This window comes from Maniola hyperantus, chromosome 17 (assembly GCF_902806685.2).
Source record: "Maniola hyperantus chromosome 17, iAphHyp1.2, whole genome shotgun sequence".
NCBI classification, from domain to species: Eukaryota; Metazoa; Arthropoda; class Insecta; order Lepidoptera; family Nymphalidae; genus Maniola; species Maniola hyperantus.
In genome coordinates this window covers 2,145,238-2,173,102 of record NC_048552.1, presented here as the reverse complement: position 1 = coordinate 2,173,102, position 27,865 = coordinate 2,145,238, and the positions used below count along the sequence as shown (strand labels likewise).

General features: G+C 37.7%; 1 protein-coding gene across 1 annotated transcript; it reads right to left on the bottom strand.

The window, feature by feature from the left end:
• Window positions 1-1,035: 1,035 nt before the first annotated feature.
• LOC117990215 (importin-11-like) lies at window positions 1,036-27,667 on the bottom strand. Its single transcript, XM_069504318.1, has 17 exons — window positions 27,445-27,667; window positions 26,404-26,548; window positions 25,754-25,974; window positions 24,719-24,878; window positions 23,871-24,117; window positions 22,692-22,973; window positions 20,583-20,764; window positions 13,957-14,142; window positions 12,947-13,046; window positions 12,658-12,866; window positions 11,398-11,601; window positions 9,314-9,506; window positions 7,730-7,982; window positions 6,900-7,126; window positions 6,171-6,306; window positions 5,436-5,631; window positions 1,036-4,842 (listed from the first exon to the last, which is right to left on the bottom strand). The coding sequence occupies exons 2-17, from the start codon at window positions 26,536-26,538 to the stop codon at window positions 4,738-4,740; spliced, it is 3,036 nt and encodes a 1,011-aa protein (XP_069360419.1). The 5' UTR covers window positions 26,539-26,548; window positions 27,445-27,667; the 3' UTR covers window positions 1,036-4,737.
• Window positions 27,668-27,865: the final 198 nt, after the last annotated feature.

Below are 27,865 nucleotides of genomic sequence, written 5' to 3'. Positions count from 1 at the left end.
TCTTAACCATATGTAATGCATAACATTATTTGTCGTGCATTTTGGTTTCTTCCTTATTATTAACGGATTAGATCTCGGTTAAAAAAATCACGTAAAAGTAAATCCACACGAAGTCGCGGGTATCATCCAGTATATACCTAACTTGACTATGGAATTGGTTTCGGTGCGTAGCCGAAGCAGGTGAACTATATATACACCGCAACAGGTTTAAATTGGAGATATTGAAAAATAAATTGAGTTACACGAGACCTATAGAACTCAAAAATGTAGTAATTTAAGTGTAATTCTGTGGGCGGTTCTGTGACAAAATAAAATGGCAATCGGGGTTTGAGGCGAGGGAACGCCCCGCTCACCCGCACGTCACCCGCGTTCGCTTGCACCGGGTTAGCGTAGGGGCTGTCCCCACGAGTTGCGAGAGACGCTCGTGGCGGCAGTGGGGCAAGACCTCTCCCTGTCAGCCGTGGGTGGTCCAAGCCATGGCGGGCAGCGATGGGTCTTGGAAAGCAGTAGAGTTCTTCTGCGAGGAGGTAATGTCGCAGAAGGAGTTGGCGAGAGTTCAAATCATCTTCTCTCATGCCATCCGTCGTAGGAGGGTCGGGCGTAGGCGAGTCGCCCACAATCGCCGCCTACCCCCTTGACATCGATTAATATGTATACCTGAAAGAAGGACTTTTGGGCAATAGACACGGGGAGTCTATCGTCCGTAAAGAAGCCAGTCCTCGAGTTGGAAGGCGCACCTTTGTGTTCCTGGTGCGCCTCAGACGGTGTGTAGGGACTTCATTGGTCCACTGAGGTGGGTCTTCAGCAGGCGCCGCCGGCTGGGTTGCGCGAACGTGTTTGGCCCCGTAGCCCAGCCACCAGGCGATGCGTGGAAGATCGTGGGGTTTTAGTCGGTAAGAGTCCGACATAACCTCCGTACCTCCCCGAGTGCGGTGGTATCCATGAGGATTTCCCCACGGAAAAAAAAGGGGCTGTCCCCACCCCGGTTGTCATCTCAACCTGATGCGTACTATGGTTATTAAATAAAACAATACATCATTGTAAAACTGTTTAATTTAGTTTCTATATAATATTTTCATAGGACTTAACAGAATCGTGTTTATTTAGTAATGGTAACCTAGACCATCTAGTTTTTCTTTATTTTAATGTGGTGTTCCACCGGCAGCGCGAAGAGATGCAAAGCGATATATTATCGCGATTTGCATTTATTATTACCTTAAGATTTAATATCTTATAGATGATTAATTTTACACTCATAATAATAGTACTTATTCATTTGTAGATCATATTGCTGTACCTATATAAATACCTACATTAACAGGTCTAAAAGTAGGCAGTTATCTTTTATAGCACTATAATATGACCTAAGCCCGCACTTAAGTAGCGCTTAACACTTAATTCCGTCACTTAAGTAGTCTAATGTTGGATAGAAGCAGGCGTTACTTTGCGAAATTCCATGATATACAAGGCACTACAAGCTTAATTTGCTATAATCCGCCAAAACGGGCAAATCTGTGTGGTACAAAGTGCAGCATGCGATATGTATCACCCGCTCTCCTACTACTAAAGAAGCAGAAAAGTAAGCAATACACACCACCAACACACACAAATTTTCTAGAAAACGTTATTTGTTTTGGCGGATTATAATAAAATTAAGCTTGTAGTTCCTTGTACCTATATTAAGTAGTCTAGTCAAAATCGAGCAAGGTGTCTTGGACTATCGACTGAAAATCGACTACTAAGTGTCACGGATAACCATTATGCGAGTCTAAGGGTGAGATCTATAGAGCGCACTCTGACTTTGCTTAGACTTAAGACAGAGTTAAAACGCGACAGAGCTATATGTCTCAACATAAATCTGTCTCGTTTTGTCTGTCTTAAGTCTGAGCAAAGTCAAAGTGCGCTCTACAGATCTCAGCCTAAGCCACACGAGCTATAATATTATGATACTTGTGTGTGTGCAAGTTCAAGTTTATTATTGCACGGATAGAACTCACGCTATGCATGGAATTCTTAAGTCACACTACTACACAATGTACTATTTCACAATAGGGATAGCACTACTTTTAGACTTATCAATTTAGAAATGTGTACAACCGAATAGGCACCAATATATTCTTCGCTTCGTATCGAATTACGTTCACGATGAAACTCCACAATTTATTAATAAAACTATCATAGAATACAAGCTTTATTACCAAATATATTTAAAACACAATTATAACAATATAGTCGTCTGATTTTTTTCTGCTTTTTTAGGCCCTATCACACCGCCCTTTAGCTCTAATGGTTTGTAATGTAATGATTTTAGGCTGATTTTGTGGTTTAACAACATAATATTATAATGTAAATAACGAGTACGTACCCGTTGTATGCAGACATTCCTTCATTCATAAATTCATAAACCTAAATAAAATAACATTTTGTATTAGGTACCTACGAGCTTCAATTACTATTTAGTATCGCTAGCTATACTCCATTCGCGGACATCCTATGCAAATGATAGAGGAAAAAATCTCAGTGGGTGTCAAGTTGTTAACCAATTTGAGCCAGCAATTGAAAAAACAAAAACAAAAAATTGAAATTCAATTCAAAAATGTTTTCAAAAAAACATTCGTAATTCAATTAGAAAACATAGTTGTGTTTGTGATTAGTTGATGACTCAAAATGGTTAGTGCCCACTGGGATTTTTGTCTCTATCATTTGTGTAGGATCACGTAACAGAGAGAGTACTATACTAACTTCTTTACGCGGATAGAATATAGCTGCGGAAAGCTGGCACTACGTCTATAGTCCATTTTAAGTAGGTATCAGAATGAAAGCATGAAAATACTAAATAGTTTATTTCATTCAATAATTTCATACATTTGTGGTTTTGATCAATATTAACCGTAGGCATATTATGCTATTTTTTTGCGGCGGGGTATAGTTTGGTTAAAAAAGGTAAAGAAAATAAATAATCCACTAAGAAATCATTATCGGAAATCATCTCGACCAATCGCCGGCCCTTTACTAAGAACGGGTCTCCTCTCAAAATGAGAAGGATTTAGGCCAATTTTAAATCTAGTATCTAATATCTTAGCGTACTGCTAATAAAAACTTTACTTTTCAATGTGGATATTGGCCTATAACAGTAAAAAATATTTTAAGCGATAAAAATATAATTGAGTATATAAATACATTTTTTTTTTATTAAAAAAGAATATAAACCATGTTAAATGACTGATGTTCCCCATTCCTCTCCAACTAAGCGTTAAGCTTGTGCTAGGAGTAGGTACGACAATAGTGCAACGGGCGGGGTTTGAACCGTCAACCTTTCGGTCTTCAGTCCACTCCTTTACCCGTTGAGCTATTGAGGCTCTAAGCTAATAATATTATGCATAAGTAAAATATTCATACAGTACTAATACGTATCGTACAATTTTATTTTTTTACATTTGCAAAAGTAAGTTTCAACAAGTTTTTAATAATTGTATCTTAGGTTTACTCGTATATTTGTTCAAATATATAACTCATATTTGAATAACGATAATAATTTACATACAAATTTTAGGTATAGCGCATAACTGAGTAGGCTCCTGCGGTAGTGGAGCGGTGCGGGAGGGTGACAGTTGTCGCAAAGTTGACGATAGCTCACGCATCACATCATCACACCCCTCCCGCAGCGCTCAAATACCGCAGGAGCCTACTCAGTTATGCGTTTTGCCTGTACCTACCTGAATAATTTATAAAATGACCTTCCAGCTAATCGAAGTTATCGTTAAAGAATTCATGAACATAAACAAATCGTATTTCATTTAAATATTTTAAAACAAAAAATATTTGTTATTTCTTTGAATTATGCAATATATATCTAAAATTGCCTTAATAATTATGAAACTATTGTAAGATTACTTTACAGTTTATTATTGAAATATAAATCTATACATGGTGTGCATTTTATTCTTTAAATACAGTTATGCTGTAGATGTCATTATTAAAATCAATAAACAGTTATTTCTGAACAGTATTATAACCCCTATTATAAATGCGAAAGTGTTGGTTTATTGGTTTGCTGATTTGTCCCTCAATCACGTCATACAGGAGCAACGAATCGACGTGATTTTTCTGCATGGGTCCTGGGTCGTGGGTTACAGACCTGCAGTGAAATAGGCTACTTTTTTCCCGGAAAATCAAAAAGATCCCACGGGATTTTTTAAAAACCTAAATCTACACGTAATTTCATATAAATGACAAAGATAAAAAACTTAGTGGGCGGTAACCATTTTTAGTAGCCAACCAATCACATGCCCTTGGAGTAGATTAATAGATAATGACATTTTCAGAATAAAAGTAACCTTAGAATTAAAGCTATATTATAGGAAATAGCAAGTTCATCACATATTTTAATTTTGTTAACTATTATCTGATATTGAGTGGAGTCATTATATAATTTTATAAACTGATACTTATAAACATTTTTCGACTGCTTATTTATTGCTAATACTATCTTGTTTAGGCATTTTAGATTTCTTATTGCTTGGTGTAAAATATCGTATTTTTGATAGTAACTCAATACTTGTTTTTATTGTATATTTCAGATATAATTACTTTTTTGTATATTTCACATAAAATTGATTTTACGGTTAATAATTTAACAGCTATAGTTTTCAAAAACCTAATCCGAAATACGTATTTAATTAATTTTTTTAATTTTTGAAAACGCTACTACGTATATTATATTATAGTGGTAGTTATTCAAAGTGGTATATATTCTTTTATCTGTTGTAAGGTGTCCTTGTCCGTAGATTGCAGTAATCGCTCGAATGTTTCGGGCCCCACTTGACCCTTCAGTGTTTCTAGCTGTAAAAGAAAGGAAGTTAATAAACACCAATATTATGCAAAAATGCCGTTAATAAATGAACGAGACAGTTCAAAAACCAAAACCGTAATATACTCTTAAAAATACCACCAAGGTTAGAAAGAATAAGAAGAAGCCCAACCGAGTCGCATCCCCCAACGACCCTCTTACATTAAAGAGGATGCAGAGCTAGTTGTGATACTAGGGCATTATAACTATACGCTATCCGCGGAATGAAGTTAGTATAGCGCTCTCTCTGTTACGTTATCACATACAAATGATAGAGGCAAAAATCTCAGTGAGCGTAAACCATTGAGACACCAACCAATCACATTCGAAATTCAATTAGAAAATATGGTTTCGTCTGTGATTTTGGTTCCTCAAAATGGTTAGAGCCCATCGAGATTTTTGCCTCTATCATTTGTATGAGATTACATAACCGAGAGCGCTATACTAACTTCTTTCCGCGGATAGAGTACTCAACCCACCCAGTAAAAAAAAAAAAAAAAAGCTAGTGCAATTTTCACGTAACTTGCTGTGATAAAAGCTGGTGGTGTTACTAGGGTACCATAGCTAGAAGAATAATCTAACTTACCTGATGGTGTGTCACAGCTCGCAGATCAAGAGTTCTGGCAAGCTGAGCGGCAGCGAACTGTCTCCGGCGTAGCTCGTGTGCGGTTACCGCCCCCTCCTCCCCCGCACCACCTTCATTCCCGCCACCCCAGCGCGCCGCTGGCCCGCGACCCTCTAATGGAGAAGCAGGCCGAGACCCCGGCGGAGACACTAGGGCACTAAGAGCAGAACAAAAGAATTCATATCAATCATCATCATCATCAACCAATAGACGTCCACTGCTGGACATAGGTCTCTTGTAGGGACTTCCACACGCCACGGTCTTGCGCCGCCTGAATCCAGCGGCTCCCTGCGACTCGTCTGATGTCGTCCGTCCACCTGGTGGGGGGTCTTCCAACGCTGCGTCTTCCGGAGCGAGGTCGCCATTCCAGCACTTTGGGACCATATCAATAAAGAACAAGATAATCACACTAATAAAAGTTGTAACTACTTAAAATTAAAGTGACGTAATAGCTACATGACGAAACACCAAAAATGCGACACTTACTGAGTAATTCACACAAGTAAAGCGACTTGAGAGTAACCTAGATGTTTTGGACGCCAAAAAGAACAGCTATTTAAAGGACACCTTTTTTTATTGAGATGGTACCTAGTAATCCCATAGATTTCTAATCTAAGCCATTCCTTGTGCACACTCATTTTAAAAAATTAAATCATCATGTAAAAATATACAAAGATTATGAGTACATAAACTTACTCAACATAATTGCCTGCGTTATTTTCATCCATTTTCATAAGATCGTTGAGGACTTCCGTTAAATTAAGCAATATTGCAGGAAATCGCTCCAGTACTGTCGCATTCTGTGTTGTCAACAACGCTGCTAGGCCCAAACCTGAAACAAAATACCAAGCCCTCTTAGCACGAAACTGTGATTATCACATTGCTAAAATCGCAAATAATTGTAGTGGTCGATTGAATTTATGGCATTTTTGCTGCAATAGTTTACTCCAAAACGTGTCTGCTCCATATAATGTGTCTACTCCAAAACGCGTCTGTCACCCATACTGTGTCTACTCCAAAACTCGTCTGTCCCCCATACTGTCTACTCCAAAACATACCTGCCCCACATACTGTCTCTAATCCAAAACGCATCTGCTGCGTCTGCCCCACATACTATCTCCACTCCAAAACGCGTCTTTCCCCCATACTGTCTCTACTCCAAAACATATCTGCCCCACATACTGTCTCTAGTCCAAAACGCGTCTGCTGCGTCTGCCCCACATACTGTCTCTACGCTAAAACGCGTCTGCCTCACATACTGTCTACTCCAAAGTACGCCACCCTACATACTGTCTCTACTCTAAAACGTGCTCTACTCCGAAACATATCTGCCCCACACTGTCTCTACTCCAAAACATATCTGCATCACAAACAAACGTGTAGCCAAATGAAACTGTTCAAAACCCGCCTCAAAAATCAACTTACCAATAACTTTCCACCTCTCCACCTGCGTAACTAGATTCATTTTCTCGGTCCACACGTGTAAAAGCCTGTTCAGCACTTTAGCGGGATCCGAGTCGTATTCCGCGAGGCCTACTGACGCCTCCTGTACAGCTTTGTAGAAGAGATCAGACGATAGAAGAATTACCCGGGATAATAGGCATAGTTGAACTGATAGGACCATCGGTAGATCGTCACCTTTTAGAAGACAGCTGTAAACAAATTAAAGTAATAAAAAACTATGAAAACAAACTTTTATGACAGCTGTAAATAAACTGCCCCCCAATTGTGTAAGAAAAACGTATTCAGCGTTATCGTGATCGTCAACAAATTGATTGGCTGTGAAAAAATTTACAATTAGTTATTAAACTTTACAATTAATGGTGTCTCAAAATGGTTAGCGTCCACTGGGATTTTTGCCTCTATCATTTGTATGGGATTACGCAACAAAGAGAGCGCTATACTAACTTCTTTCTGCGGATAGAGTATAGTCGTCGCCACCATGGCTCCAGTAAGGGGCAGTACTAACAGTCGTAAACTTCCGTGCAAATAAGTTAGTAATCAAAAATAATCAAAATATATAAAAGACAGATTGACTGACTGTCTATCAACGCATAGCTGAAACTACTGGACCGATCGGGCTTAATTAAATTTGGCATGCAGATAGTTATTATGACGTAGACATCTGCTGAGAAAGGATTTTTGAAAATTTTACCTAAAAGGGTAACACAGGGGTATGAAATTTGTGAAATCCACGAGGACGAAGTAGCGGCCATAAGCTATTTACATTATAAAATTAAAATTGAAGCACTTACTGTATTACCCTAATCAGTGTTGGCCAAATGACCTTGACTCCCAAAAACGTGTTCCGTTCAGGGTAGCTCACGCTTATGCATATTTCGGCCATCTTTAGGACAGTTATCACTGCCTCAGTTCGTAAGTCACTGAGCATATCGTCCAAAACTGTCATACATTTGGCGCCCGCTCCACTGAAGAATTCCTCAGGACACAGGAGTGCGTATGCTTGCATTATGTATACTACTACTCGGAGGTGTTCGGTTGATGGTTCTGTGAAACAAAGTTTATATCCATATCCATACTAATATTATAAATGCGAAAGTGTGACTGTCTGTCTGTCTGCTAGCTTCTCACGGCCCAACAGATTAACCGATTTTGATGAAATTTAACAGAGTTAGCTTACAGCCCGGGGAAGGACATAGGCTACTTTTTTATCCATGAAAATCAAAAAGTTCCCACGGGATTTTTAAAAAAACTAAATCCACGCGGACGAAGTCGCGGACATCATCTAGTGAGACAGTATTAATTTGATCACTAAGTACGCAACTATACTCTATGCGTGGAAAGGAGTTAGTATAGCGCTCTCTCGTTACGTAATCTCATACAAATGATAGAAACAAAAATCTGAGTGGGCGTTAACCATTTTAATTCACCAACCAATCACAAACGAAATTATGTTTTTTAATTGAATTTCGAATTTTTTTTTGAAAACATTTTCGAATTGAAATTCGATTGGTTAGACTCAAAATTATTAACGCCCACTGAGATTTTTGCCTCTATCATTTGTATGGGATTACGTAACAGAGAGAGCGTGATACTAACTTTTTCCGCGGGTAGGGTATAGTGCGACTATTAATAATTATTTATTACTAGCTGCCCCGGCGAACTTCGTACCGCCTAACAGCCGATTCAATTTTTTTAAATTTTACTCTCCGTAAGAACCATCCTCGTACTTATTAATTTAAAACAACTTTGTTGTTAATTAATAGATTTACAGAGAGTACTTCAAGGAATATTATAAAAAAAGAATTAGCGAAATCGGTTCAGCTGTTCTCGAGATTTGCGATCAGCAACACATTTAGCGATTCGTTTTTATATATAGATTATTATTATTATTAAGCCTTTATTGCTGATAGTTTTTTTTTATAACATTTATCTAGATTTTCATTTAATAAATATTTATTAATGACATTTAAATACACAAGGTACCATAAGCTTCACTAGCTATAATCCGCTGAAACAGACAAATCTGTATGGTGCAAGATGCGGCTTGCAATATGCACCGCCCGCCTCTCTGCAGGAAAAGCAAGGCAAGCACGCCATAACTTTTCGAAGTTATGTGCGTTTTAAGCAATTAAGTATCACTAAGTTTAACGGTAAAGGAAAAAATTGTGAGGAAACATGCATGTCAGAGTTCTCCATAATGTTCTCAAAGGTGAGTGAAGTCTACAATCTGCACTTGGGCAGCGTAGTAATCTATGGTCAAACCGTTCTCATTTTGAGAGGAGACGGGTCTCCTGTCAAAATGAAAAGGGTTTTTGTTGGTCTCAGTAATGCACCGGCGTTGGGGTGTTATGATGATAATGATGATGATGACTCACCAAGTATAGGATAGAGGTTGTGAGCGAGTTGAAGCAAGGCGGGATCGGCGGTAGGTGACGTCTCGATGATAGCGAGCCACAGCTCTAGCGCGTCTTCTAGTAGATACACGTGAGCTGGCTCGCTGAGCTTTGTCGACTCATTTATAACGTTGAGGACCCACGGTCGGACATTTGGTGAGCATTCGCCGAGAGCCTGTTTAGCATTTAAATAAATCTTGAGCGATGACAATGAATATACTCTATCCGCGTAAAGAAGTTAGGTTACGTAATCCCATACAAATGATAGAGACAAAAATCTCAGTGGGCGTTAACCATTTTGATACACCAACAAACGAACAAAACGTTTTGGAATTGAATTTCGAATGTTTTTGAAAACGTTCGTTTGTTCGATTGGTCAATCACTCAAAATGTCACTAAAAATGGTTAAGCCCATTGACTTTTTGTCTTTGTCATTTGTTAGGGATTACGTAACAGAGCCCTATATTAACTTCTCTCCATGGATAGAGTACAGTCAGTGTATTATCTAGTCTAGTTACATTGGTGCTGCAAATGTTCATGGGCGGCAGTAATCAACATCAGGTGACCCACCCGCTCGTTTGCTCGCAATTTTTTTTAAAGTTATTGTGATATTGAAAAAAAAATGAAAAAATATTTATTTAACAAAACAGTTTTGACAAGTTTAAACATTTTCTAATGGTATCCACAATAGGTACTCCTGTGTCGTGGGATAACAATAAACAATAAACAATGTAACTGGAAATTGACGCTCTGTTAGACTAAGTTCACTATACTAAGGTATTTAAAATATGTTTAGGTACAAATTACTTTGGTGTTTCGTTGTGTTGCATGTATCTCTACATAGTATTAAATAAAGTCGCTTCCCGAGTCTGTATGTATGTATGAACGCGTAGATCTTTCAAACTACGCAACGGATTTTAATGCGGTTTTCACCACTAGATAGAGTGATTCAAGAGGAAGGTTTATAGCTTTAGTTTAATTCTCAAACAATAAGAGATCCCTAGAGAAATTGAAGTAATGTGAATTAGGTCGGAAAAAAATCCTCTCATTTGAGAGTTTCCGAGGCAAATACACCTCAATGACACCACATTAGTATCTACATTGCACCCATGCGAAGCCGGGGCGGGTCGCTAGTTATTAATATTAGAAGTATAGCAATAACTGAGTGCATTTACATTAGATGCAGAAAAAAATCCGTTGCGTCATAACGTAAGTCATAACTTAATTTATTGTTTGTCTTTCGTGTCTTCGCCCCACTATTACCCCCTTACCATTTACGATTATTGAACTACCAGGAGCTCATACATAAGGATAACATTATTATTATTATTATTATTTATTTATTATTTAATTAGAACGGCCATAAAGCCAATTACACTAATTAAACTACGAGTACAAACTAACATAAACATACATACAAAAATTGTTAAAAATTAAACTATTATTTATTTATTATTTAATTAGAACGGCCATAAAGCCAATTACACTAATTAAACTACGAGTACAAACTAACATAAACATACATACAAAAATTGTTAAAAATTAAACTATTATTTATTTATTATTTAATTAGAACGGCCATAAAGCCAATTACACTAATTAAACTACGAGTACAAACTAACATAAACATACATACAAAAATTGTTAAAAATTAAACATTGTTCATTAAACATACCTTAACGAGATGCACAAATTAAACTATTATTTATTTATTATTTAATTAGAACGGCCATAAAGCCAATTACACTAATTAAACTACGAGTACAAACTAACATAAACATACATACAAAAATTGTTAAAAATTAAACTATTATTTATTTATTATTTAATTAGAACGGCCATAAAGCCAATTACACTAATTAAACTACGAGTACAAACTAACATAAACATACATACAAAAATTGTTAAAAATTAAACATTGTTCATTAAACATACCGTACTCGTAGCTTTAGTTTTAAGTTTGCGTTATAATTATCACCACTATATTATCTTACAAATCTAACACTATACCAGACAATCAATAAGAGTAATTTATTACCTATTTTGAATAAATCATTTGACTTTACCTTAACGAGATGCACAAGTGCAGCAAGCGCAGCCGCCCGCAGCATGTGATGGTGTCCAGCGTGCAACGCGAGGGCGGGAAGCGCAGCGAACAGCGCGCTCGCCCCTTCGCCCCCGCCCCGCGCTACCACCCACTTGCAGCGATCCGTCACGTATGATACCACGTGTAATACGTGCATCTTTGTCTCGCATTCCGAACATTCCACCTGTAGAAGTAACACTAAAATCTCAAAAAAAAACCGGCCAAGTGCGAGTCAGGCTCGCGCAATGAGGGTTCCGTACTACAGTCGTACTTTTTCGACATTTTGCAGGATAAACTCAAAAACTATGATACATAAAAATAAATAAAAATCTGTTTTAGAATGCACCTTTCATATGATATCCCACTTGATACAGTTAACTTACTTAGAAAATTGAAAATACTAATTATTAGTTCATGACCACAATTTAATTTTTTTTGTGTGATGTAACCACAAATTCACGGTTTTCAGATTTTTCCCCAAATGTCAGCTATAAGATCTACCTACCTGCCAAATTTCATGATTCTAGGTCAACGGAAAGTACCTACCCTGTAGGTTTCTTGACAGACAGACAGACAGACAACAAAGTGATCCTATAAGGGTTCCGTTTTTCCTATTGAGGTACGGAACCCTAAAAACATAAAATGAGTGGAAAGCGGATCTTACTGATACAAACAAGCAATCTTAATGCAATGTTTGGGGATGGCAAATATATTGTTAGACAATAGGATATACTAATAGAAAAGATTAGCTCATGCCCGCGACTTCGTCAGTGTGGACTTTCAAAAATCATTTCTCGAGCTGTGCGTTGATAGATCAGTCAGTCAGTCAGTCACTTCTTCATCCATACTAATATTATAAATGCGAAAGTGTGTCTGTTTGTCTGTCTGTCTGCTAGCTTTTCACAGCCCAACAGTTTAACCGATTTTGATAAAATTTGGTACAGAGTTAGCTTACATCCCGGGGAAAGACATAGGCTACTTTTTATTCCGGAAAATCAAAGAGTTCCCGCGGGATTTTGAAAAATGTAAATCCACGCGGACGAAGTCGCGGGCATCCTCTAGTTTTATATACATTAGCGGATATAAGATAAGGTAAAATCAGACCTGCGCCAAATTTTTTACATTCCAAAATTGCCCTAACCGGGAATAAAACTCCGGATTTAACATGGCCAGTTCATACCACTGCGTCAAAGAGGTTGTCAATATGAGGTCATTAAAGAGGTATAAAATTCTAACCTACCAGGAGGTCATACAACGCAGAGAGCGCATGCGGCACGAACGGCTCGAACTGTTCCACGTCGAAGCTGAAATCATCCATTGTGCTTCGGAGCGCTTCTGCCGCGGCCAACTTCACTGCGGGATCTTCGCCCGACCGCGTGAGAGGTTCCAATAGACACGTGTACATTGCCGGTCGGATAGCCTGAGATGCTCTTACGCAACTCCACTGGCCTGTAATATATGGCACACATTTGAAAAGCATGCCATAGCGGTGCGAGAGTCGCGTTACACCATAAGATGTCGGTACTTACCAATAAGTTGACAAACTCTTCTTCTAATAATTCTGTAGTTATTATCCGTAACCTTGATCTCCTGGCTTAGGACTTTCGTAAACCACTCGTCAAAGTCAACCTGTAAAAATAATAACATCTAAATCTCTATCCCTCTAACAAATAAACCTGGAATAGCGGTGGAATCGTTATACTCTGTTTTGTCTTTCTCTGTCATCAGTAATTTGACATTTAAAGGAAAAAGACAAAACAGAGTATAACTATTCCACCGCTATTCCAGGTTTATTTGTTAGAGGGTATAAATATAAAACTGAGCCACTGTGATTGAGACATTTTTTAACAGGCCCTTTACTGAGGTCTCTTTTTTTTAATAGAGATAGCGAGCAAACACAAGAAGAAGACATGTTGTGCCGACCCCACGTAGCGTGGGATAAGGTGAGGAAGAAGAAAAAGATAGCGAGCAAACGAGCAGGCGGGTCACCTGATGTTAAGTGATTACTGCCGCCCATGAACATTTGCAGCACCAGAGGAACCGCCGATGCGTTGCCGGCCTTTTAGGAATTTGTTAGTCCGCCCCTTGAATAACCCCATGTTGTAATCTAAAGGGAACACCGCCGAAGGGAGTTGATTCCACAGTTTGCATGTGCGTGGAAAAAAGGATCTGGCACAACGGGTGGTTGATGTCTCATTAGAGGCACGGAGATACCGCAGCTTATCCGCAGATAGCGTAAGCTAATTGAAAAATCCTATTGCAATGTAAAGGATTATTTAAATGATAAGCAAGCTTGGGAATGAGTTGCTTAACGGCTTGTGATAGTTCTAATAAGTTTCAATAATTTTGTAAAGTGGTGATAATATAAAGAATACCCGGCTGAGTTTGTTGTGGGCTCTTCACCCTCGTAGCTTTAGTTTTAAGTTTGCGTAATAATTATCACCACTATATCTTAGAAATCCAACATCTGACCATAAAAAAGAGTTATTTATTACCTATTTTGAATAAATCATTTGACTTTGACTTCTCAAATACTTACGTCATCATACAAGTCAAAGGCGGCAAGTCCTACAGCGTTATAAATGGCATCCTTCTTCAAAATGGCGGGCAAGTCGTCCGGCGACACTTGGCTCTCTTGTAAAGAAGCCAATAAGCGAACTAGCTCAGGCGCCAGAACCGCGCGGAACTCGTGGAAGAGTTCCATGAACACTGCCTCTGTACACGGCTGTGGGCAAAACATGTATGTTCAAAATGGCGGGCAAGTCGTCCGGCGACACTTGGCTCTCTTGTAAAGAAGCCAATAAGCGAACCAGCTCAGGCGCCAGAACCGCGCGGAACTCGTGGAAGAGTTCCATGAACACTGCCTCTGTACACGGCTGCGGGCGAAACATGTATGTTCAAAAAAACCCGACAAGTACGAGTCGGACGAGCACACGAAGGGTTCCGTACCACGTCAGAAATAACACTTTTTAAATTTTTTCTTAATTTTCATGGCTGTTTATTTGATAATAATTGTTGTTATAGCGACAAAAGAAATACACATTCTGTGAAATTTCACTTCTGCCTATTACGGTTTACGAGATACACCCCGCAGATAAACAGACAGACGGACGGATGGACAAACGGACAGCGGAAGCTTAGTAATAGGGTCCCGTTGGCACCCTTCGGGTACAGAACCCTACAAAAAAGGGTCTCAACAGACAGACAACGAAATGGTCCCATAAGAGTTCCTTTTTTCCTTTCGAGGTAATAAGGAACTCTAAAAATGAAAATAAAAAATCAAAAGGTTGGTTGAGATTTTTTGAATTGGTACTCGTCTTACCGCCGTACTCAGAGTCGCTAATCGTTACTTAAGATTGAGTTAAAACGAGACAGATTATGTGAGAGATATAGCTCTGTCTCGTTTTAACTTAACTTAGGGTACTAAAAATGAAAATAAAAAATCAAAAGGTTGGTTGAGATTTTTTTGAATTGGTACTCGAACGATTGCTCGTCTTAGGATACCTCCTAAGCGCTTCTTCGTCTTCCAAGCGTGACGGTAGGAACATAGGATCACCACTATGGTAGGCGGAGCGTCCCAAGACCATCCCATCTCGCCCCGTGGCAGAATATACCACCCTGGACACGAGCCTTCGTTGGTCGCACTTTAAACCCCCGCTTTTTTTGGCGGTCTGAGTGATGTTTCAAATCTTTCACAAGAGCCTTTGAGGATGCTGTAGGTATCATTAGGATATGGTATGTAGGGGGGATGGGGTAGACGAAATGAATGCTAAGCAGATTGAAACCCACTAGACCATCCGTAAGAGGGGTGGCGACCGACGAGTCGGTTAATGAAGAAGCCCCTTAAGAGGACCGAGAGTATTACACGCCAGTTCGTATATATAGCACAATTTGTTAAAAACACTCATAGCGAGATTCAGGCTACGTTCGTTGATTGGTTGAAAAGCATGACGTTTTGTTTCAACGATTATGTTGGTCACGTCACGGGGAAATCCCGGGAAGTTGTATTCAAGTCTATAGTCTCAGAGACGACGGTAAGATTTTATTTCAAAATTGATTGCATTTACATGCAACCAATAATTGTAATAATCGAAGAACTAGCTTTTGCCCGTGACTTCGGGAACAGTGTAGCTATTTATTTAACAGTAAAAGAGTTTTATTTAAGCTTCTGAACAACGGCGTTGACTCACCATATCTGCTATCAAAAATATCTTTAAGATGCCCACGGGTTAACTCCCGGCATCGGAAACTGTTTCATATTGCACCAAGTAAGACTAAACACGCTGATAACACATTCATACGACAAAGTTGCAACCAAGCTAATCATCTATTCGCGAAAAGTGATATTTTTCATCTCTCTCTCCATAGGTATAAATTAGCAATTAAGGATGTTATATCGAATTCTGCCTAGTTATAGTTTATATTTTGCTGAGTTTTCAGAATCGGATCATTAGTTCCGAAGATGATCCCTACTATAACCTCAAAACTAACAAATTTTATAACTCTTCTTTATAATATGACTAGCTGACCCGCTCTGGCTTCACTCGAGTGGAATTTTAAAGGTCAGTTAAAGGACGGCAATGGAATTCCAAAAAATCTAATTTTTATCTAATTCCTAAAGATCTAAATATAACTTGAGAAATGACGGACTTTCATACAAATTTTCAATCCCTATTCCGAAATATATCCGAAAATTCTGTCAGAATTTCAAAGTTTAGGCTGTGCATGTGCGTTGATAGATCAGTCAGTCAGTTAGTCAGTCGAGACAAGTCTTTTTATTTATGTATAAATATTGTGACCTAAATACTGAAATATGATGTATTTGCTGGATAAAAGTTAAATCCATTATCTCTTACACTACCGTCCCAGACTCATTATTCATCGAACTATAACTTGTAAAGCCGCATACTAAAAGTCTGATTTTCCTTGAACACACACAACACATTTACGTCGTATTATTTATCAGTTACATGAATACCGGAAGGGAAGCTGATAGTAAGGACTTAGGCTTCGTTTACGGAGACGCGGGGCGCCGCGCGTTGCGATAGGCGGCGCGGTCCGCACTGAATTTAAACATATGGCGTTGTATGAGTGCGTTTACGGAGAAGCAATTTTAAACGCGTTTGTTTGAGATGGAGCGTTTTTTGCGGCCGAGCCCGCGGATGGCATCGACGCGTCCCACGCGGCGTTCATCGTGGCGGCGCACGCGGCGGCAATTCTCGATGAAGCGATGCCCGCAGCGGACCCTTCTGCCAGTCTTTATTTGGAAATCGCATAACGCAGACGCGCCCGCCGCGTGCAACGCCGCGAGCACAGCGGCGGGCACCGCCACTCTTCCCGCTTCGCATCTGTACGAACAACATCGTATTTTGCCATATGTTTGTGATTACGCGCGCGATGCTAAGTGCCGTTTCACGCGCCGCCTCACCGTTAACAAAAAAAAACGTACGACGCGCCGCGAGACGCCACGCCACACGTGACGTGCGTCGCCCCGCATCTCCGTTAACGAGGCCTAAGGACAATGATCTATAAATGTGTAGTGACCGAATCTGCCTGTTCTTTAATATAGCAAAGTGTCCTGACGTGATGTTCACTCGTTCACATAAATAGTATAATCCCGACTACCAGCTATGCAATGAGACGATTCCTCGTTCTTTTGAAATTAGTTACTAAAAATTTTAATATGGCTGTTAGAGGGGCGCCTATGAGGTGCTTGCCTAGGGTGCTCTCGACATTTAATCCCCCGCTGAATGTGTGGCACAATTTAAGAAATAAACGTTCTCTTTTTTCCGAGCAACCGCCGAGTTTCTTGCTGGTTCTTCTCGGTAGGAAAGGCATTCCGAAATAGTGGTAGATGCATCCGACGATATAACCATCTTACATCAAAACATAGCGTCAATTTTAACAAAAATTGATACACTAGAAATTGCGGTGCATGAACTACAAAATAAAAATATAAATATTGACGTTATATGTCTGAGCGAAACTTTTTTAAAACGAGGAACTGAGCATAATATTAAAATGAAAAATTTCACTGTAGCATCGTCATACTCAAGAGTTAAAGAAAAGAGAGGGGGAACATGTATCTTAATAAACAAATCGTTAAACTTAGATTTCAGAACACTTACCTCTATCAGTAAATTAGCAAAGAAGTATGAATGTGAATGCTGTGCGGTTGAGATTCCTAAATGTAATCTTGTTATTTGTTGTATATACAGAGTCCCGAAGGATCAAAACATTCAGAACTTCTTTATTAAACTAAATTCAATACTAGACATCTTAACACGCAAAACTAAATGTAAAGTAGTAATCTGTGGAGACTGGAATATAAATGTATTGTTAAAAGATAATAAATTTACCCATGAGCTTAAAGGCGTACTTAGCAATCATAATATGAATATTCACATAAATGTCCCTACTAGGCGCAATGCATGCTTAGATTTATTTGCCAGTAATATTAAGTCAGTCGATAGTGGAGTTCATCTTCTTGGACTGTCTGACCACGAAACAGCACAGACATTGTCTTTTGACATACATACACAAAAGACCTTTACATATTGGTACGACTATAAAAGAGATTATAGCAAAGAAAATACACGTAAATTTAGAGAATGCATAACAGCGCTATCTTTTGTTGAAGTATATGAAATATTAGATATAAACGAAGCATTTGACTATTTTTTGGAAGAAGTTAAATTATTTTACAATCTTTGTTTTCCGCTTGTAAAAATCAGATCAGAATTTAAAAACAATACCGTAAAGTGGCTATCGAAGGGTATAAAAAAATCAAGTATAGTGAAGAGAAGACTTTATTTAAATTATATCAAATCAGCATGCAATAAAAACATAAATAAATATAAATATAAAAGCTATAATAAGTTATTGAGAAAATGTATAAATACGTCTCATAAAATCCAAAACACTGCATATATCGCTAACCACAACAACAAATGTAAGGCAACATGGTCAATTATCCAGGATACAGTCGGAAATTTGCCTCCCAAAATTAATATAGACATCATAAAAAACGATAACACTGTCATTACGAAACCTGAAAAAATTGCGGAATCTTTTAATAACTACTTTATACAATTAACCAATAAACCTAAGATGAAAGTTCGTCATACCATAAAAGAGAAAATAGAATTTAACAGTAATAGTTTATTTCTTACACCTACCGATTCAAATGAAGTTGTAAAAATCATAAAATCTCTACGGCAAAGTTACGCCGTAGGAACTGATGGCATCAGAACAGATATCGTTAAAGAAGTTGTTAAAAAAATTAGTGTCCCCTTAAGTTATCTAATTAATAAGTCATTTGAACTAGGAAGTTTTCCAAATAAGTTAAAAGAAACTGTAGTTAATCCAATATTTAAAAAGGGGGAAAAGTCTGAAATGAATAATTATAGACCAATAGCTCTAATTACTATATTTTCAAAAGTTTTCGAAAAAGCTATGTATTCAAGATTAATTAACTTCATTGTAAATTCAAAAGTTCTAAAAAAAGAGCAATTTGGATTTCAAAAAAATAGCTCCACAACTAAGGCATGTTTCAATCTAACCAAATTAATCACTGAAAGTATAAATGATAAAATACCAATAGTTACTATATTTCTAGACATGAGTAAGGCATTCGATTTTGTTAATCACGACATACTGCTTTCTAAATTAGATAAGTATGGAATACGAGGAATCGCCAATGCTTGGTTTCAAAGCTATCTTAGGAACCGAATGCAGTGTACAAAAATTACTAAAATAATAAACGGCGAAAAGTTAATCGCTCAATCTTCTTTTATTGCCAACTGTTCTGGAGTTCCACAAGGAAGTATCTTAGGACCTATTTTATTTTTACTTTACATAAATGACCTGCCAAACGTTACCCAGCATCATTGTTTATTATTTGCCGATGACACTACCTTAATTATTAAATGCAAAGATGAAAAATTGTTTGAATCAGATATAAATCAGACGTTTACCGAAGTAGTTCACTGGCTCGAAAATAATAATCTACAGATTAATATTGAAAAAACTAAATTTGTTGCGTTCATAACTACAAAAGCTAGGGAAATACCTATAACGATTCAATATAATAATTCAATCATTGAAGAAGTCAACACAATTAAATTCTTAGGCATTACATTAGACCGTCACTGCACCTGGAAACAACACATTAATGACCTATGCAATAGAGTAGAAAAGTTTGTGTATGCACTAAAAAGACTTAGGCAAGTGTCAAGTAAAGAAGCGGTGCTATGCGCGTATTATGGATATGTGTCGTCTGTACTCAGTTACGGAATTGTTGTCTGGGGAAACTCAGTAGATGCAGATAGAATTTTTAAAGTCCAAAAAAAATGCATTCGTGCTATATGTAACGCTCACTTTCTGGATAGCTGTAAGCCCATGTTCAAAGAACTTAAGATATTACCCCTACCTTGTATCTACATTAAGGAAGTCTGTATCTTCGTCAAAAAGAATCCCGAATACTTTAAAACTCATGGCCAGGTTCTACAAAGAGTAACAAGGCATAAAGATAGACTGCTTGTACCCAGAATCAAACTAACTTTATATAGACAAAATGCATTTTGTATGGCGATTCAAATATTCAATAATCTACCAACGGCCATGAAAGAAATGACACTTCCTAAATTTAAACGGAAGCTACACGAGTGGTTATTATTTCATTGTTTTTACTCGGTTAATGACTTCTTAAACTTCAAAGAACGATAATTTGGCGGATAAAGTGTTTGTTGTTAACAATTACTAATCTAAGTACTATAACTAATAATAATTTTAATGACAGCATGTTGACATACTTTTCTCCACTTTTGATGTCTGTTTAAATAATATTTTATTAATTTTAATAATTGACATTTTGTAATCGCAATATTTTATTTTGTTTCGTACTCAATATTCTCCTTTAAATACTAATTATTGATGACTTATTTAAATTAGGTATATATTATTGACATTATTGTACTTAATAACATTGCACGCCATACTTGGTAATACACTGTTTCCAAAAAAATATTGTAACACCACTTCACGTGTATTTTTTGCAATAAAAAATTATGAATTATGAATTATGAATTATGACGATTCAAAAGTACTTGTGAAAGTTTAGTTGAACAAAAAGTCTTTTCTTTTTTTTCTTTTTTTTAAACTTACCCTCAAGCTGTATTTCCACGATTCCCCAGCCTCATCTGTCGCGAAACTCTCAGGCTCGGCGTCCCATAGTGCCAAGTCGTCAGAACTCAGTAGGAAGTAATGCGTCACTAGATGTCTGCACATGTGGCATACCGTGTCCTGAACCAGTACTTCGGACTTCATTTGGTGCGCATGGAGCGTCACTGTTGAACAACGCATTTTGATCACTTTTCACGTAATTAAATCGCCACGTAATTAAGTCGTCGTGTAATTAAATTACGTCATCATTCCTCATAGGCTAAGGTTTGGAATACTCTTCCACGATATGTGTTTCCTACCAATTACAACCCGGGTATCTTTAAAACAAGAGTGAATAGGCATCTTCTAGGTAAACGCGTCCCATCTTAGGCCGCATCATCACTTTCCATCAGGTGTGATTGTGGTCAAGCGTTTGCCTATAATGAATAAATGAATAAAAATGTTTATGATTTTTTATGAAAATCAGTACCCATATACCCATTTATAAATGCGGAAGAGTGTTTGTTTGTTGGTTTGTCCTTCAATCACGTCGCAACGAAGCAACCGATTGCGATTGACGTGATTTTTTGCATGGGTATAGTTAAACATCTGGAGAGTGACATAGGCTACTTTTTATCCCGGAAAATCAAAAAGTTACAATATATTCGGTAATAAATTAAATTATTTTTCAATTTTTTGTGTTTGTGTAACGAAGTCGGTTTTTATTTTTTTTGTAAAAAAATTTTATTTCACAATTTTTAGTGGCCCCATGGAATTATGCTATGACTGGTTAAAAGTCTACTGTTTACTAAGCTATTACACTGATCGCGAGCAATTTACTCTTATCCGTTGAGGAGTTCCAGTATCTATCTTCGAAGATGTTCATCAGATCTTCACCAAATTGAAATGGGACCAACTTTGAAGTATACCCTTTCAAACAAAAAAATAATTTTCAAAATCGGTCTAGGCTTTTTCGAGTTATCGGGGAACAGACATAAAAAATAAAAAAAAAATAAAAAAAAAAAGATTCCGACGAATTGAGAACCTCCTCCTTTTATTGAAGTCGGTTAAAAATCAAAAAGTTCCCACGGTACTTTTAAAAACATAAATCCACGCGTACGAAGTCGCGGCCATCAGCTAGTATTAAAATAAAACTTAAAGCTAGCCTTATCTAATTACTATACAAATCATGCCCACGTGGAATGGTGCCAAGAATACTGGCTGCATTTCCGCGCTGATTATGATAATATTTTAAAAAAATAGGATGATAAGGATCACAAACACTAGCGAGTGATATTAAACTTCTTAAAAACGCACATTACTCCGAAAAAAAACCGGCCAAGTGCGAGTCAGGCTCGCATAACGAGGGTTCCGTACTCCAGTCGTATTTTTTCGACATTTTGCAGTATAAATCAAAAACTATGATGAATAAAAATAAATAAAAATCCTTACTTCGAAAATTAAAAGTACTAATTATTAGTTTATGACCACAATTTAATTTTTTTTGTGTGATGTAACCACAAATTCACGGTTTTCAGATTTCTCCTCTCTAATACCACCCACCTGCCTGCCCCATCTACCTGCCAAATTTCATGATTCTAGGTCAACGGGAAGTACCCTCTAGGTTTCTTGGCAGATAGATTGGACAAACAGACAGACAGACAGACAACAAAGTGATCCTATAAGGGTTCCATTTTTCCTTTTGAGGTACGGAACCCTAAAAATTGTCCGGTATCGAACCCCTGACCTCCCGAATAGAAGACGAACATCCTAACCACTAGGCTATCACGGCTCTAAGGAAAAAAATGCTTGATATTAATTCTAATAAAATAACTAACACAATAACACGTAAGTACTTTATTTGGTGTTCGATTTTTAACAAATTTTTAGTTCTATGTTCTTTTATTATAGTATAGGTATTGTTTAATAGTGTGTCCGTTACTAACTTCGTACACGTCCATTACTAATAACTGCATTTGTACACACTTTTTTTGGAGAGTGACTAGTTTTATTCATGGCTTGTATTACTTTATCAATTATTGTCATAATCTGTTTTGTGTGTCCAATAAATAAAAATAAAATAAAAATAAAAACAAATTCAATAAAACTTACAAGGTTCCTTAACCTGTTCCGTTCCCTTGGGCAGCTTATATTCAGCGCACTGCAGTATCCCCTTCACAATATTAAGGCACTGTATCGTGAACCGCTCATACGTGAGCAGCATGCCCTGCTCCGTGAAACAGTAGTACAGCGTGAACTCCAGAGACGGCCGGATGAGAGGCGCGTACGAGAGCGGGTGGAAACTCAGCACGCCTAGCGCCACTTTTGTGAGGTGGATTATGAACTTCTCGCAGAGCTCCAGCGGGTAGATGCCGCGCCCTTTGAGAAGCTTCCCTGTAAAATGTGTACACTTTAGTGACGTCATTCAGAGAATGCAATTGAGAATGACGTCATAAAATACGCAACGCCCATACAGCTGAGGTGAGCTGCATTTTACAAATTTCTCTTTACGCGTCTGATGAAATCTACCCTGTCATACAATTTTTCTGTAAGTACAAATCCCGACCATAATGAACTCATGGAGGGGTGGCAACTGGCAACCCTCAACAGTGAGGCTCACGTCGCAGAAAGAGAGGAAACAAGTATAAACACACACTCGTTTGGTATGAAATGGTATACTCAAGTACTAGGTTTATTATTAAGTTAATATTAACATGCACTTAAATAAGACTATTTTAGGTTTTCTCTGACATCATATTTTAAATTTATTTTTTATTTTTAGTACCTATATTAATAGTAACTAAATGTGTAACTGACACTATTGTAAAATTGCGCGCCATTGATGGCAGATTGTAATTGGACTTTTATATTTTTAAGACCCTATGTACATACAATTTTGCAATTAATAAACTTATCTTATCTTATCTTATCTAGGGTAGCATAGATATAAAGGTGACAGGGTTTATAAGAATAAAACTATACCCTTGAGAATACAAAGAAACTAGCTTAATCCTTAAATTTTGTCCCTTGGAAAACGGATATTTTAAATAAATAAATAAAAATATTTTTTATTAAATTAAACTTTTACAAGTATGTATGCATTTTCGAATCGTCAACATCTACCACTGGTTCGGAATGCCTTTCCGAGAAGAACCAGCAAGAAACTAGACGGTTGCTCTTTTCAAAGATTTGATATACAATATTATGCCATGTATAAGAAAAGTATTTGCAGTCCTGCACGTTGCTGGAACGAGCTGCAGGTCTAATCCATATATTAGTACAGATACTTACTGCACTCCAAACTGGTCTTGGCTCTATCGAATACCACATTCAGAAAAGCGACCGCATCTTGACACTCGTAAGGTTTCTTAAACCCAAATACGGTTAACTTCCTCAGTATACGTAGACACAGCAATGCCTTCTCCAAATGCTCAGTGATCATCTCCGTGGCGGCCCCCTCTTGTATGTGCCGCAGGAAGAGTTCCGTGTTCTCATGCCAGAGGTTCAGCACAAATCCGTATATCGAATTGGTTAATTCCTGCAACAATACAAATGATTTATCTATTAACTAGCTGATGCCCGCGACTTCATCAGCGTGGATTTAGGTTTTAAAATCTTGTGGGAAATCTTTGATTGTCCGGGATAAAAAGTAGCCCAGGTCTTTTACTATACCCATGTAAAAAATCACGTCAATCCTTTGCTCCGTTGTCCGTAGACTATCACTGCTTCTATCAAATTACAATCAAATCGTATTATACACCCATCAAAACTGTTTCTAGTACGCGGCAGAAAGTAATGTAGGTACATCAGCCTTTATAATGACATTTCTACTTTGTAGAGCGTTGTCTCTGTCACTCATACCTTGACGTATGACGTTTTGTCAGTCTCAATGACAGGGACTACGCTCTACAAATCTGCTATCTCCTTCTATGTGTAAAGTATTATTTGCTCTATGGGTAAAATTAAAGATAAAAATAATATTTTAATGTTAACAGTATTATTAAACATTTTTCTGTAACAAACGTCAGTTAGTTATCATGATATACGAATGTAACCATATTTGTCACCTCTAATTTGCACGATATTGAGAATCCTAGTGGAAATCACTAATCTGTTACAATAATACAAAGACATCTTACTTGGAATGTTCGTCGGTCAGCAAGCAGCCGTTTGGAGGCCAGTGCCTTCACGACATGGTGGAATATCAGCAAGGATCTGTGCTGCATCAGAGGCTGCGGCGCTTTCATCGCGCCAATCAGATCTGGGAGCAAACTGGGCCAATTTGTCGGGCAGTCAAACCTGTGGATGAATAAGCATTTTCATTTTTAGGTTTCATTGTCAAAACTGGGGGTGGTATAGATCTGTAGGTCGATTTCGTAAAACCTGCATCAATCATCACTACAATCTAAATTGTTCTGATTGGCTAAATTTGTGCGATTCTTGTTGCAACAATGCATTGTAGTCAATAGTGAGCGAGCGCCAACCAATCAGAGGTGATTGCGATCGTGACATTGTAGCTGTCATTCTACCGCAATCGAGACGCAGCTGCACCGCACAGAATTACCAATATGGTATTTGCCTATGTCAAAAATAAATTATTTCTCAGTGCTTATTAAATAGAGGGTCTTCCAAAATACGTAAAATCTACGTCCTTTGTTAGTTTTAAGTGTAATAACCATTTTAAATTAATTGTCGATTAAAAACGCACGTCAAATCATTGTGACGTCACGTGCCAGTATTTCATAGAAGGTCGCATACTAAGCGCGTGTTTTGACGTTTGATAAAAAGATACTGATTTGACTAGTTGCCAAACACCAGATTGTGTGGTAGGTCGATTTCGTAAAACCTGCATCAAACATTATTACAATCTCAATTGTTGTGATTGGCTGAATTTGTGCGATACATGTTGCAACAATGCATTGTAATAATTGTAATAGTGAGCGAGCGTCAACCAATCAGAGGTGATTGCGATCGTTACATTGTAGCTACCGCAATCGAGCAGCTGGTTAAGTTGGGACCATGAACTTCAATATATGTAGTTTATATGAGTTTGTATAGAGCAAAGGGCACTTGAGCGACGCTGCGCGGCGGATATAGTTTATATGAGTTTGTCGCGTCGCGTGTTTGGACCATTAGTAATAGCAATACAACGCGAAGATTACAAAGGAAGTTACCTTGCAATCTTAGCAATCAGCACAGCCTGCTGAGTCGCAATCTGCGACACAGGCTCGCTCAGCACCGGCGTAGTCAACACCCCCTGCCGGAGCTTCTGTTTCTCTTCCTCTGTGATGGCATTAGGCGCATTCCTGCGCCAGTAGCGGTCCACGCCGTTCTTAAAGCACATCACGGCCAGCCATCGTACGTTCACGTCGATCGAATGGTTTGAGAGAACATTCTAGAAAGACATTGTAACATATTAAATTTTGCCTTACCTGCCTTTTTTACCAAGAAAAACCAGTGAGAAAGAAATCAGAAAATTCAGTCAATATCAACAATTACAATTTAACCAGAAATTTGGAAATTACAAAATTCCAAACCTGTGCCAGGAATCGAACCCGGGACCTTCCATTATTATATCCCAACTAGGTTATGCGCGCGACTTCGTCAGCGTGGACTACACAAATTTCCAACCTCTCTTTCACCCCCTTAGGTTGAATTTTCAAAAATCCTTTCTTAAACTACCTATGTCATAATAGCTATCTGCATGCCAAAATTCAGCCTGATCCATCCAGTAGTTTGAGCTGTGCGTTGATAGATCAGTCAGTCAGTCAGTTACCTTTTCCTTTTATATGTTTAAGATTAGCCACATAGCAAACTGTGTTACCAGTAAAACTGAATAGAAGCCAGGCTCAATCTCCCATTCTTGAAGCTTCTTCTCAGCTGGCTTCAGCACCTCAGTATCTTGACTAGTAGCTCTGTTTAGTGTGTCTAGCACTAAGGCATAGATGTTGGGATCCATTTTGTCTTACCTTATATTGAACAAAATTTCAATTAAGTAGATAATTCAATTACATATTTTTTGAACTGTTTCATCATCATCATCGACTGTATCAACTTATCACCACCAAACATGAGTCTCCCCTCAGACAGAGAAAGGGTTTAAGCCATAGTCCATCATGATGGCCAAGTGTGGATTGGCAGACTTCAGACACTTTCAAGAACATTATGGAGAACTCTGCCGCATGCGCGTTTCCTCACTATGTTTCCTTTCGTAGGTATATTTAATTTTGTTTGGCAACAGGTACCAAAAGTAGTAGCCAAATAAGTACAGTACATGGCAGAAAATAATGTACATCAACCTTCACATAAGTGACAGAGACAACACTTTACAAAGCCGAAATCTCATTCTAAAGGTTGATGTACATTATTTTCTGCCGCATACTATATTGAAAATCCATAATGGGTTTAACCTGAGTAGCTAATAATTTAATACTACCAGTAAAATGTCTTTAACAAAATCTTAAAGCCAATATAAATACTGCAATACCATAAACAGAGTCAGAATTGTTAAATACCTAAGTAATTATCATTATCAGCTGATGATAAATTATAACAGATAATCACCTTGTTGTGTAAAAATTACACTAAGCACGATTCATGTGTAAATTGATAAGCTTTAGTGTCAGGCAACTTTTAGAAAAATTAAAATGATAAAATACATCAAGTCTTTACTGCTACGAAGAAACCGGTAGACACCGGAACGTACGTAATATACTAATATTGCTTTTTATTGTATTTTTACCGGCTTTTCAAGTTCAGCAGTAGTGTTTTACATAAAAGGAAGAAAAGCCTACACAAAATTTGAAAATCTTGCTAGTTACATCACAAATGAAGTGAACTGAGAAGGACTATAAAAATTGCTTACTCTTGACGGCCAAAGGATAGAGGATTCAGCATAACCTAATATTTACAAATATAATCCACAGTGCATTTTAAAAGTTCATGAATGCGCAAGAATGGTGCAACAAACTTTATATAGACCCTTTTGGCGATAAATATTAATAAAAACAGCCATAGAAAAACATTCAATAAAAATCAACGAAGTCAAGAGAATAATCACAACTTTTTAGGAATTTTTATTCAATTTTTGACAGAAGAGTGAAGACCACAGAGTACTTTTAACATATGGAACATATGGATTCTCTTCGACAGCTCGACAGTGACATTTGTGATTTGCTGTCACCGTGCTGTCACTTTGCTGCATTTGCTGTCATTATCAAAAAGTCATATACTAGACCACAGATAAAATTAAATTATACTTTAGCATATAGTTGATACGGGTAACA

What these genes read in the sequence shown, in the direction of transcription:
- LOC117990215 (XM_069504318.1), bottom strand. Translation starts at nt 26,538, where the DNA reads ATGGATCCCAACATCTATGCCTTAGTGCTAGACACACTAAACAGAGCT. An exon ending in AAGAGTTTGTCAACTTATTG is followed by an intron (nt 12,867 to 12,946) that starts GTAAGTACCGAC and finishes CATATATTACAG; the next exon opens with GCCAGTGGAGTTGCGTAAGA. An exon ending in CACTTGTGCATCTCGTTAAG is followed by an intron (nt 9,507 to 11,397) that starts GTAAAGTCAAAT and finishes AATGCTAAACAG; the next exon opens with GCTCTCGGCGAATGCTCACC.